The sequence below is a fragment of the Gigantopelta aegis genome, chromosome 9 (assembly GCF_016097555.1).
Source record: "Gigantopelta aegis isolate Gae_Host chromosome 9, Gae_host_genome, whole genome shotgun sequence".
In the NCBI taxonomy this organism is placed as follows: Eukaryota; Metazoa; Mollusca; class Gastropoda; order Neomphalida; family Peltospiridae; genus Gigantopelta; species Gigantopelta aegis.
The window spans coordinates 31,555,079-31,569,989 of record NC_054707.1 but is presented as its reverse complement, the minus strand read 5'-3'; the positions used below and the strand labels follow the sequence as shown (position 1 = coordinate 31,569,989).

Genomic DNA, 14,911 nt, shown 5'->3' with positions numbered 1-14,911 from the left:
GGGGGTAGTGACCCGTGGTCGACCGGATCTAGGGAGGTCACGTGTTGATCCATGTTGCTGGTAACGGTCCCCCAGTCTGGAGATGGTGCTTGGGGACACATGGAATGCCCTGGCAACGGCCGTTCTGGATTCGCCTGCGTCTAGTCGGCCGATGGCATTGTTTCTCTGCGGTTCACTGAGACGTGGCATGTCCTGGATTGTCAACTGTCGGCCAGATACAGAGGCCAGGCAAGCGAACACCCTGCACTTTTATACTGTCGGTGTTCATGTTGCACGTGCAGACAACGCACGTGCAGTGGTGACATGGTTTGCACGTGGCTGTGTTTTTGCGAATATTCACATTTTGAAACTTTATTTTACAGTAGCTGCGTTTTATCGAATGTAACCGTGGGAATGTGTTTGGGACATGCAATGACCTTATATTCACAAAGCATGAACCGGTAGGAAACATAAAATCGGAGTTATAACCCATTTGTACCCTTTTGCGTTTCTTTTTTTGAAGAGTATAGTTGCATCTGTAGGTGTAAATCATAGTGCAGTGTAAAAAGAATTGAAAATCAGTTAAGTTTCGTCATTAGCTCCATTTCTCACAAACTGCTAGATGGATGAAACTTGTTTTAGTTTCTGTGGATGTTCATCATTGTGATGTGAAACGAATAAAAAAAATAGTCCCACATCAATGAAACTGTTCATTAAAAACCAATAAAACAAATTTCAGGATTAACATTATTTGGATACAACTGTAGGTATGTGTGCTAGATGCCAACCAGAAACTCCGTGTCAAGACCCAAATATCTTAATATTGTATTCTCAGAAAGTTGCTATACCCAGTGATTGTATTAATGTTAATGATGCAATACTTATTCATTGAAGTAATTGGGACTTTTTGTCAAATTATTAATGTCAAACTATCGGTTTCTGTTTTGAATTAGTTATGAGCAGAGGTAGTTTTGCAGGTAAGCGAAATATCCCACCTGTATTTTGAAAACAAACAAATGGAGTGAAGTGGTGTGAAATGAAAACAAACAATGGCCATTTGTCTTACAAAGATGTTTATTACCCCGTGATTGCACACTTCTCCCATTAAATTACATACATGTATTATACATTTTTCATTATTTACATCACTATAAAGACATTTGCAAACAGCACTTCAGTACAAAGTGGTATTTTTATTTGTCATGCACAGTTTATTCTATTGCAACAGTTGAAGGGAAAATCCACTGTAGGCCATAGAGGACTTTGTCGTCTTGGTCATTATTCCACTCGTAGACTTCAGATTAGAATATTCTAAGTATGAAAAGAACTATGAAGTATATTTTACAACTGAAGGTTCTGTTTCCATACTACTCTGTGATACATTACTATCCAATATACACAGCCAACTAGAGTATTAATGTTACTGTGGCTACTGTAGAAAACACTGTAACCAGCTGTCTATATGGCGCAATATGCTGAAAGAATCGTGCACTGTGAAATATAGCTACAATTTCAAATTTAAGTGTGTATATGGTGAAACAGTTTGATGAGCATTTTTTTTTTTTTTTTCTTTGGTTCCTTGTTTAACCTCCAAACTTAGGATCACAACTGTCACATCTAATCGGTAATTTTGTACCATCGTCTTCCATCAGAAGTTGCATAACGCCAACACAATAATGTTGATGTATATTTTCAGGCTACTGCTGAATCGATTGTCAATTTGGCATATCAGTAGGTGTTTACTGAGCATAAGGTAGAATTTGAAAAATAAACTTAACAGACACTAACTTAAGTTTAAACTAGACCGAACAAAAATATGGTTCCTCTGTATATATTCGAGTATATCATTACACCCCTGCTAAGATTGCTTCAAAACTATGGGCCTAGTACCATAGTGTTAACAGAAACATTAACTTATCTCAGCAGCTACATTGTAGATGCATCTCCAAAAGATGAAATGGTTATTCTCATTTCAAGCCAAATTGGTCCCAATTTAAAAAAAACATCATATGCAGCCTTTTCCCTTTTATTATCCTTGGTCCCAAAATGTTAACACTACCCGGTAATACATATAGTTGTAAAATGATAATAAACATGGCAAAATATTTGGGGAAAAGAAATATGCCAGTACCAGAAGTTTTTATTTCTACACCACTGTTTTGGCTTCATAAACAAAACAAAAGTAATTTATCCTGCAACCACCGTTCGCATTAACCAACTAGAGTGACCAGTTAAAGCGGTTATAAGCTGTTACTAACAGAATATCGCTCGTTAATTGACCAGTCGGACTTGATGCATTTGCTTTCACTAGAGTTTCTATTGCTTTATTTACTTCAATGGGAATAAACTTTTTGTATTGTTATAAAAACAACAAAAAATAAATATTTAGGAACTATGATTTCAAACACTACTAAGTGACAAATATTACAAAAATGAAGTCATGAATTTTGTTTGTCATACTGTGAAAAAGATTGCTCGTTTACGTTGAGCTAACTGAAAATTAGGAATAGAGATGATTTCCACTCTTCTTGATAAAAATAGAAACGGGTTAACGACAGTTAATCAGCTTCATCCTGTTCAGAACAAACAGGGCATACCTGTTGAATGCCTTATTGCCTACATTTTAATATTGACACACCAAAACAAATAGTTCTTAAATAACAACTTATTTCATATTTTTAAAACAAATACTAGTATTTGTCTTCGAAACATTTAAAAAAAAATTCAAAATCATGAACTGGAAATAAAATAATAAGTAATATAACACTACATCATTTCTTTGGATCATAATTAGTGTAAAAGTAGTTCCGTCCTAAAAAGCTCTGTTTGGTCAGTGACCGAAAATACGGAAATTTATCTGGTCATCATATCTTGACAATACATACAGTAATTGCAGGATAAATTCTTCTTTTAAACTTAAAATTAATATTGTTTTCTACACAGTTCATAATAAATATAAACAACATCCTTTGCTCAATGTGGAACTGACAATTATTTTAATATGTGTGAAGCTAACATATAACAACCAAATCCCATAGTTCACACATTTTAGCTGGGTTTTTAATTGTTTTTAAATGACATCATAATCATTGCATTTTCCTACAATAACAATAAACTGGGTGCATTGTATTTAATTAATAAAACTACCATTTATGAATTTTGGATATGAAGTAACTTGTGTTGTATATTTTGTGCAAAACAATAGTGTGGGGAAAGTTTCATTGTTGACCTTGGTCTGTATACCAGTAATAATATAAAGTATACAAAGAGGCAAATCAAAGTCATTGCTGAATTTAACTGATTATTGAAAGAACACAAAAGACATATTTAAAATGTTACTCACTTCAAACATACATACTTGTATTTGATGCACTTTTATATTGGCTTCTTTTTATTAACATTATTTTGTATATAAATGTTTTAAAAAGTTGGTCAGCAGGCTTTTTCTTTATTCACAAATTTTGGATGTATAAAACTGTTGTAGCATGACAGTTATATGGCTTGTTTACTAATCCACTTTATGGAATAAATATTTATTAAATCATACTCTGGAAACGTTTCAGGTGGAGTCTTTTCAGTAAACATGCATTATAGTGTATAGGGTCCATGAGAATAACCTACGATGTCACACTTTTGGTATTTTCAGATGATTGAATTTTAAAGTTTACAATTTTGTAGTAATGCAATCATGAACTATTTATACCTGAGCAAGCATATTTTAGGAACAACCCTTAATGGCCTACCATAATTATTGATATTTATTTCATTGTTACTGTGACCTTGACCTACACAACCTTTATAACATGGACTCTCTGTTTGGACATCACAGGACATTCCATTGTATTTTATGTTTTTATGTATATGACGTCTGGTTCACAATGATTCCACATTATTTTTGTTTTATTATTTACTACTTTCTATTAATTCAACAAATTTCTTATACTACAGCGGTTCAATAATTAACTCGACCGGAAGTGAGCTGTATAACTACATGTTGAAAGTTGGCCCATGTGACCTATTTTGCCATAATGTCATTAAAATATATATAGCTAGTGTGGCATTTTCTGTTAAATGCATTTAAAATATGCTTATATCGTTTGAATGAGCATGTTATATTACTGGAATAGTTTGCAGTTAAAAAGTACATACTCTAAATATGGGTTAGAGTAGATAATCGAAAAATATGTCAATAGTGGACATCATAGGTTATTCCTGTTGACCCTTCATATATATATATAAAAAGAAGATCTAAAACTATTATTAGATTTATAAATTTTCCAACTGATCTCGTAAAGACTTGCGGCAACTCTTCAGAGCAGAACATTTCCAGCTCTTTTACATAGATGTCATTCGAATCTAAGTAGAAATCAATAACAAATAAAATAAAACCCAAGAGACAACATTTTAGTTAAGTAGGTCCAATCTGTTTTGACATGAAAACAACTATCTTGGATATATGTGCATTATATATGCATTGCTTCCTAAGTTCCCATGAATGTTAATATTCAAAGTTTGTGATTATAACTGTCTAATGAGGCCACTGTTTAAAATTCCCTCATGGATCTGCTTAACAGTTCAAGTTGTTAACGCTGGAATCTTGCCTTGCCATATTATATCATTAACTAGTAACATATGCACACATACCAAGTTTAAATAAACTTGCATGTTATCCTTATCAACTCTTAATGCAACATGCAAGTTCCCTGTATTTAACCAAGTTTTGTCCAAATTTATTTGTAACATATTTCTTGGTTTTGAAAGAGCATTATATAGGTAGTTAGTCTAGCATTATATAGGTAGTTAGTCTAGCAGAAACCATATTTGAGATATACAGGTGTAGGTGTTCAGGGAAATAATTATGTTTTTCTTCTTTTGTTTTAATTTTGGACAAGTTTTCAAATGTAACTTTCTAGCGTGAGAAAAACAAGCTATCAATGCTTGGGAGGACAATATTTGACCGTTTGAAAGGCCCCTACATTTAAGTGAGAATTAACCTGCTTGATCAAGTCTGAGTTATCATGGAACCAAATATGAGTACAATTAATAATTACCTTCCAAACACAACTAATTAAACTGATTTACATCTACAGATTTGCGGTCAAGGCACTAAACACAGACTGCTGTGTATTTTCAATTCTTGACTGTTGTGTTGTGCACATGGCATAAACAAAGAAATGACCAGACAGTGTAATCACTAACTGAATATCTATTTGTGAATACTTATTTGAACAGAGAAAACAGTGGCTGTAATTACTGAAGTAATCAATGTGATGACAACATGGCATAATGATTCTTTCTCAACACAAAACAATATATGTGCTGTAGTATAAGTTCTAATGTTTTGGCATTTAAATGATTCAAACTCAACACATTTTACTTTATTAATAATTTCACACTTTTAAAAAGATTATAACTAACCATTGGTCAAGAATGGACCAAAGATGGTTAAGAATTGGACCAAAGATAAATAAATATTTTGTGACCATCTTAAGAATAATACTAACTGTCATAGCAGCTAAGGTTGTGAAATACAGTAAAATCATTTTGATTTTAATGTAAGACTTAATGTAGTTTTCTCCTATTAAATACATACAACAACTTCTATATACAAAACCTTTGTATGATTTACACCCCCACCCCCCAAATCGCATACATGCACACATTCGCACATATTTTACAAATCACATACACCCTGATGAAAATGAACATAATTGACGTCCATTAAATAAACTGAAATCAGCTGGTTCTATAGATGTATAGTAATGCTTCTGCTTACTGTAAAAATCATTAAATTAAAATTAATTGTTTCAAATGTTATCTCAGAATAACAATAAAAAGATAATGCATTATATGCTGTTTTGTTTTAAAACAAAATGAACAAACATACTAAAATACACCTATTTTTAATAACAAAAATATAAAAATCAATATAATTTCAAGAACTAATATTGCTTGATATGTATAAATAAAATAAATATATTTTATATCTTTCGAGTCGTCGCTAAAATGCAAAGATTTTCTCCTAAAATGTTTAAAAAAACAAAAACAAAACAAACAAACAAAAAGTACTACAAAAAAGTAAATAAATAAATAATAATAAAAATAATAAAACCTGGTGGAGTAAAAAACGAAGACAGTCAGAGATGAATACATGATAACAGCCAGTTATGAAGAAGTAAAATGTTTCAAACACGTCCTTCATAAAGGATATTTGTCATTTGCACATATCGAGAAAACAAACTGCAATTCATACATGTTATACAATTGTGTATTTCTGAGATAATAGTCTTCCCAGATCCTTTCACTATATACATTATAATTTGACTTGAAATCTAAAAACAAATCTGGGAATTCAATTTAAGTTAAATCTGTTTCATCAAATTTTCCATGATTATACAAATAAAAAATCATACCCTCTATATCATACCAGTACAGAACTAAGTACTCCAATTTGACATAGCAATTTCTTACACACCCGTGTAAGGGATGACCCACTGTAGATCAATATCGTACGAGTACTCGGACATGGGTCATCTAGCAAGACTCAAGTCCGTTCACAGGACTTGAGTACCCGTGAAAAATAGAGCACGTTCATTTAATTATATTTTACGTCATTTTGTCATATATTAGTTGACGGTTACATTACAGGGCTATGCAACATGAAGGACAACAAAAGTCAAATGTGTGGAATGCATACATTAGCATGATTTGGCATCCATGTTCAGCGCTGGAATTAAGATGCATAATGCAATGTTACTTTATTCCTTGGTCTCACTAACATCCAGTGCAAGTGTCAGATACTAGTAGAGTTTGACCCTCGAGTACTCAAGTCCAATATTTAGGACTCGTGGTGGCCCTAATATGTTGTAGATCACTTATCAGACTTGTGATTGGCTGTTCCGAGGTCATGACCCAAGTAAACAAACAGATGATGTCATTCTAGTGTGTCATTTATGTCTATGACATCATTAACCGTATACACTTTAAACCTAATGCTGAGGCTTTTTGTTTCGTGTTTTCCCATTAATCTATATCAAAAAAGGCTTTTTAAGGGTGTGTAAGAAATAGAATAATACACTTGTTCCCGTTGTAGATTATTTATCTTACAACTCTTGGTTCCCAAAAGTATCTCACTCACTTCTGCTTGTTAGATACATTTGGCAACGACTCATAAGGTAAATTGTCTCCTACGGGCTCTCATATATTATTCTCCATGTAACATAACATTTTCGGGAAAATGGTACGGCTTTCAAACAATTAATATTTTCTCAAGTTCAAAATAAAAAATGAAATCTCTATAAAATCATATTAAATATCCACCTTAAAAAAACTTTCTTCTAGAATATTTCTTATAGTATCTCCAATTTCAATGTGAAATATCTTCCTTTGTTATCTGACCAGAATGTGGTCACACCCAAACAATTTCTCAATTCTATGGAAGCCCAAATCAAACATCTCACTGAAAATATACTGCATATAATTATTTGTAAGATGAATATTTAGTACAATTTCTAGACAACTGAAAAATAAACACGACTGTAATTATATACTGAATAATGAAAGTTCAGTTTGGACTGCTTAGGCTTTCTTATAAAACACAAAAAACTAAAATAAGCAAACATGTATACAATTCAAACTCTGCTCTAAAAAATACCACAGGGTGGAAAAAGTGGGTTTCAGTATGAAAAGAAATTATGTTCAGCATTTGTAATGGCCTAAGCATGAGGTATTAGAGGTCAAAATGTTTTCTCATGTGAAACTCTAAGCCTGCCAAAGTATGGAAAAAATATTATTAAATAATTATTCATACTACATGTTTGATGCCACCATGTATTAAGTTATCAAGACAATATTTTTATTCATGAGGTACAATAGCTACCATAAATCCAACAAATCACATAAGTGGCACTTAAAAAATTTTTTATTTAAAAAAAATAAATAATAATAATAATTTACATTAACAGCAGGTCCCATCTGTTATAAGAATTAGAAGAATCCTGAATCTGTTTGTGTCCACAGTCCATTCAGATGTAATTACTGTCAGTTAGCAGCTTACTTGCCACATAAACCACACCAAAACAATGTTTTACAACTGGTTCTGTATACAGTATCCAGTCAACTTCTATAAACACTGACAAAGTAAAAAGAATTTCGAACTGTTGTCGTCAGCTGAAGGTCAAAGTTGAAATCGGGGTCTAACTTTGGGTCAGAAAAGTAACAATATCAGGTCAACTGATAATTGTACGGTACCAGATTTTGCTAAAACTTAACCAAAGTCAATAAATATGTAGTTTGAATCTGTCTAAAACATTTTATGCCTTTTTTCTCGAATGTCCATTGGTGAGAACATCATTCATTATTTATGATATCACATGGCAATAACATGTGTGTGTTGCTGATTTAAAGACGAACAATTGATTAGCTGCTCCTAGGTGATGTCCCGGTCACCACAGTGAAATATGCAAAATAAAAATTGATTGCTCTGTGACATAATACATGTGTAAGTGAACCTACAACTGATTGCTCAGTGATGTGTCAGTTAACTGCAAGTGTCACATTTCAGTTGGAAAAGATGTTTACATTTATATTAATCCTCGTTTTTCAGCAAATGTAATAATAGAATATTACATATGTGTCCGTTAGATACCATTTATCTTACAACTCATTTAAAAATGTATTCAACTTACTTTCTTTTGTAAGATATATTTGTAAGAAAAATAGTATTTAACAGCTACTCATGTAGTTTTCTCTGTGTACAGACCTTCCCTGGATTGAAATAAATAATTGTATTGTGGAAAAGTGTTTAAAAAAATGTTACAGACCATACTGACTTGTTAAAAAAAGTTTCTGACTTTATTATTTTTTTTCCCTAAATATATATAGTCAATAAATTTATTAGGAATTAAAAAACTTGGTTTAAAAAAACCCAGAAAACTTTTTGAAAAGTCTGTTTTACATTAAATATTCTCTAAAACGATTGTCCTTATGTACCTCTCAGCTAGGCTGGATTTACTGTGAGTACATTAAACATACAATTTGTACACGGATTATCCACCACAATGAATAACAGAACGTTATAACAATAACTGTTTTACTAAATGTATCAGAATGTTATCTTAATGTTACCCGACAGTCACATTTAAATGACAAAGCATATACACTAATAAAGCAGTTATCCTAAAATGTTCATCTCTGACTGCATGTTGTAGCACCAGCTAAATTCACCAGATATTCACTTGCCGTTGTAAATAAAATTGCATAATTTGCCATCATAACCTAGAACTATAATTCCTCGCACCAAACGCATTAATCTACACACATTTGGACTTGACATTCTGCCTACACCTCTAAAACCCATACTCAGCAGAATGTGAAAATTTAACATCCTGTGTTCTAAACTCATGAAATTGGAACGTTTCTTCATGACCATTCTGTTGCACATCTTAATAACAACTAATATAACTTAGCAAATAATATTTTACTGCATCTTTCATTGCCCATTTCCGTGAAAACTGTTCCAATCATCCAATCATCTGGGCTATAAATGGCAAGGCAGGGATTGGACAGTAACTCTTTAGTTCTAATTTAACCTCAAACTCTGTCCCTTTGAGCATTTTCTGACAAAACCTTTCTCGTTTTACTAGAGTCTCTATTCCTAGGTGGCAATGGGGGTCTTTTATCCACTGGCTGCAAACAAAAGAAAAAAGAAATCATTTTTAAAAATGATGAGTAAAGAAACTTCAAATACATAATGAATGAACTTTATTGGAATGTTTAAAGTAGACTGTATGATGCTAAAATTACAACAGCCAGCGACAAGCCTGTCTAATACATACCATACCATCAAAACATCACCACAACAAAAACACGAATATTATATTTACGGAAATACTATTCTACATTTTTCAGCTACAATACGCGAAACAAAATAGACTGCAAGCATTTAACTTAAAAAAAAAAAAATATGGACGTAAAACAAATCCATTCTAGTAAACAAAAGTGAAGCACCATCCAGTAAATGGGAAAGAGTACAATGTTTCTAACTGCGTTCAGGCAAATGTGTTTGTTAAAAATATCGTAATGCACATGTGAGGTTCGTCATATTCCATTTTTAAGGCCACTACATGAAAAATATATGTTTCTTACCTATGCATAGTTAATGAACACTTTGTTCAATAATTTTTTAAAAGGCAAAATTCAGTCTGTCAAGTGTTTTGGTCCAGTCCACATTTTACCAACACCCATCGCTAACACTTGATGTCCATACTGATAGGCATTACGTTCATATCAGTGAATAGTTTGTAAAATATCATTTTTAATTAACTGATTCTTAATTAACACAATTTATACACTCAAAACCATTTACAATTGTTATGAATGGATTATGAATACAATTCACTACAGTAGATGCACAAAAATGTAGCATACCTTTTGCAGATCGAATAAAATAATTAAAAACATTCTAACAGGTCCTAAAAATCATAAAAATTAAATGATTTAGCCAGGGTTGAACTGGCATGTGTGAGGTAATGGCAGACCTGTCAACCTTTAGTCAAGACAAAGCAGGAGGTGTGTGTTGAAAAAGCAGGAGATTTTGTCAAAAAACAGGAGATTTTTTAATTTTACACAATTTAACCCAAAATCGCAAGGTTGTTGTAAACATTATTACAATTAAGTTATATGAACACTACATAATGTCATATATACTTGTTAACCGTAGATCTTGGCTATATTTCTTTTTAAAGTTTAAATATTGTTATGATTTAATAAAATAAAAAAATTAAATCTCTTTTTTTCCAGAAATGTTAAGAACATAACAAGAAATTTAAAAAATGAATTAGTACATTTACAGCATTACACTTACAGGTTACGTTACATCATCATTTGTGGCTAGTGTACCCAAATTGAAATACCCAAGACAAATTTATATAAATCTTATAAATTAATATTCAGTTTTTACTATAATGAGGAACAGTGGCGTAGTACTTATTTAAAATCATTATAATGATGCAATAAACACTGTATTTCCATTAATCATAAGTAAAACCTCATTACGGACATTGTGTGAAATATACCGGAATTATACCCATTTCTGTGGATAACTTTATATCAAACACAACATTTATTAATTGTAAAAAAAAAAAATCTATACCAACTGCACAAACATACAAAATTAACTGACACAAGTATGTTTATATAGCTAATTGGTCTTTTCTTTGTCTTGCTGTGACATGTGATTTTAACATTGTGTGTATTGCTGTCAACTCTGGGCCAGAGTCTGGCACTTCAGATCTGTCATAGCTACTTCCTTTATGTTATTTTGGCAAAAGGGGATCGATTTTTTTTTATGCCTCTAAAAATGTTATTTAACAGGAGAAATTGTCTCCTGCACAGGGTAGAAGGAGATTTGATCAAATACCAGGAGACTCCTGCTGAATCCAGGAGGGTTGACAGGTCTGGGTAATGGTAATTCATCTTTCTCCATTTTAAGTCAATTTTTACATGTCATAAGGACCTGATATTGGTAATTATGAGGAATAAACAAAAATGAATTTATAAAATTAATAGTTTTAGGGATTTGTAAAGTTTTGTATGTAGATACTTATTTGTCTTAACTTTACTGTTAATGAAAATTTTCACGAACTGTGAAGAAAAACCTCATAAATGAATAACAAGCAGACACAATAAATCAGATATTGATTGCGTGAACCATGAATGAGAAAACAAACTGAACGGAGTTGGAAGCATAACAACGTTGATGATATATAAAAAGAATCTATCCTGACTCGACTGAAACAAGTTGTATCTTAAAGGGACTATCCAGAGTTTTTAGCCATAGCAACATAAACATACATCCTGCTTTTTCTTGGTTTTTAAAACACTATCTTACCTTAACATGTTTTAAATATAAAGCACTGTACAGACATTTCAAATGATTTTTGCCCGAATTATTTTAAATTTTGTTTGGCCATTGAAAGAAACAATAAATTTGTAAATATTAAATTATTTTAGAATTGTTTTATATTGAGGCACTACAAAATATTACTATGTCCAAATATGCATTGGTTATGGAGATATTCATACTCTAAGCATGAAAATGTAAGTAAATTGTAATTTTAATAATGTAAAAATATTTTATTTGTCAAAAATCTATTAAAATTACTATAAACCTATTTCCAACAGACATGACCGATTATTTTTCTGGTCATAATTATGAATTATATGTTGCAATATATTGGTTAGTGTCTTCATTTTTTAAGGACATAATACAGGATATCTTAGTGAAATCTTTATATGAGAAATAATGTATTACACTAAAAACTACAGTTATACATACAAACAGCAGGAAATATCAATCAAGATAGAATACATATTAACACTATTCAAGATAAAAATATTCGTTTTAATGTAGCAGTTTAAAAAACCCGAAAACCAGTTTGAAATCTTACATCATCGTCTCCATTTTCTTTTGGTGTGCAGTACGAGGGACTGGCGTGCTCCGAGGAGTACGACGCGGTGCTGTCCGTGCTGATCTTACGATTGTTTTCACCGCGCGGCGACGACGTCAACGCCTGCAGGTGCTCACACACACGACGGAATCGCCGGGACGGGCCTGGACACAAACACAGTGGACAGTTAATACACACATCTCTTTATCATGCAGTATCAGATGCTCAGTTAATATACACACATCTCTTTATCACGAAGTATCAGATGCTCAGCTAATAGACACACATCTGTTTATCATGAATTATGATGCTCAGCTATGCTCAGCTAATATACACACATCTCTTTATCACAAATTATCAGATTCTTAGCTAATAGACACACATCTCTTTATCACAAATTATCAGATTTTCAGCTAATAGACACACACTATAGATGTTTAGTTAATATATCATTTTAAATTAAGGGATGTTTAGTAAATATATCTCAAATTAGATGTTTAGTTAATATATCCTACACATCTCATTATGGGATGTTTAGTAAGGCAAAAAAGTTTAACAATTTGCTACATGTACTACTGCATTGTACTTTAAAATACAATTAAGCTACATTCATTGATATGACATTTCATTTTGTATTGAAAATCTATTACTTGTACTGACAAATGATGCAACAATTAAATCCTGTGTCTTTTTTCATTTTTAAAGTCACAAGTGGGTTTTTTTAAATTTAAGGACATTTAACAAATTACTAAAAAATTTTGTCTTAGAGTATATCACACATCAAGATGTGTTACAAACCAATTACTGTCGTGGAAACATACTTACCTGAGACAAGAGTATATGTTAGACAGAAGTTGGTAGCATTAGTCATGTCGCGCTCCCCAGGGGCAGCACTAATGTCAACCTGGAATCTGACATTTCTGGAGAACATGGAGGAGCTGCCCCCCCGCCGGTACTCCGCCCTGAATGTGGTCGTCGAGACAACACTGTGACTGAGATCGGAAGTCTGGCAAACAAACATGCAAAAACCAGTTTTAGTTGGGGAGGGGAAATGTTTGTCTTGTTTAACACCATCATATTTATTAATCATAAGCAGTGGGATGTCAAACATGGCAGTTTTTTAATACACTGTATATTTGTCCTGCTATATATATCCTGTCCTGCTATATTTGTTCTGTCCAAGAGAAGCAAGTTATCTTTTATATGCACATTTCCACAGAGACGATAGTACATTCCATATATATATATATATATATATATATATATATATATATATATTTGCCACCACAATCGAAGGAAAGGTTCTCCTTAAAATTTGAACAAAAGCAAAATGTATATCAGACTGAAAATAAAACAAGAGTACCGTCGAGGTACATGATACGCCCGTCAGGAGTTTGATGGAAAACCATATGATGATATAGACCAATTATTTTATTTATTTTTATCATAGAGACCTAGTAATTGTATGTGACACACCACCATCCCAAGTTGTTCTTACACGTAAGGTTTGATGGTCCTGTGTGCATCTGTATGCAAGATATGGTTCCGACAAGGATTTATTGTTATGTGCAGTAGGCCGTGAAAAGTAGGTCACGGTGACCTAGTAATAGTATGCAACACACCGCCATCCCAAGTTGTCCCTACATGTGAGGTTTAATGGTCCTGTGTGCATCTGTATGCAAGATATGGTCTGGACAAGGATTTACTGTTATGTGCAGTAGACCGTGAAAAGTAGGTCACGGTGACCTAGTAATAGTATGCAACACACCGCCATCCCAAGTTGTCCCTACATGTGAGGTTTAATGGTCCTGTGTGCATCTGTATGCAAGATATGGTCTGGACAAGGATTTACTGTTATGTGCAATAGATCGTGAAAAGTAGGTCATACTGACCTAGTAATAGTAGGCGACACACCGCCATCCCATGTTGTTCCTACATGTGAAGTTTGAATATCCTGTATGCATCTGTATGTAAGATATGGTCCAAACAGGAAAAAGTTAACAGACGGATGTATGGATGGACAAATGGATGGACGGACAACGCCATACCATAATGCGACCCATCACAGATGGGTGTATAAAAATGACATGTCAAATGAATCAAGATACAACTAACTTGAACAAGTGACACCAAAAATGATTGCAATTATTATGGTAAAGTTCTATAATATGGACCTATTTCTTAATCAATTAAACTAGGAAAAACTGAGGGCAAAAACCAGATGGGACTAACACGATTGGCATTATATGTTTAAAGCAATTATCAATGGACTGAGATCACTTTCTGGAGGGTTACTCCCCAGGAACTTACTACCCAACATAACCAACCCATAGCCTACATCTGCAAGTTTTCTCAAACAATAGCAGCTGCTTTTCTCTGGTATATTAAAGGGACAGACCCTAGTTATTAAACACTAAAGCATATTTTTCGCCTAGACCCTAGTTTCAACCCATAAAAATGGACACTAAATTTGATTAATTTAC

The 14,911-nt window shown here is 32.7% G+C and overlaps 1 protein-coding gene across 1 annotated transcript in view; it reads right to left on the bottom strand.

Annotated features, from left to right (window-relative positions):
* Positions 1–1,035: 1,035 nt before the first annotated feature.
* The window catches only part of LOC121380478 (serine/threonine-protein kinase BRSK2-like), a 129,605-nt gene continuing 115,729 nt past the window's right edge, over positions 1,036–14,911 (bottom strand). The window contains exons 18-20 of the mRNA XM_041509297.1: positions 13,254–13,434; positions 12,429–12,592; positions 1,036–9,666 (exon numbers count right to left, since the gene is read on the bottom strand). Of these exons, the coding sequence (XP_041365231.1) occupies positions 9,571–9,666; positions 12,429–12,592; positions 13,254–13,434 (441 nt within the window). The 3' untranslated portion in view covers positions 1,036–9,570. The remainder of the gene's footprint in view (positions 9,667–12,428; positions 12,593–13,253; positions 13,435–14,911) is intronic.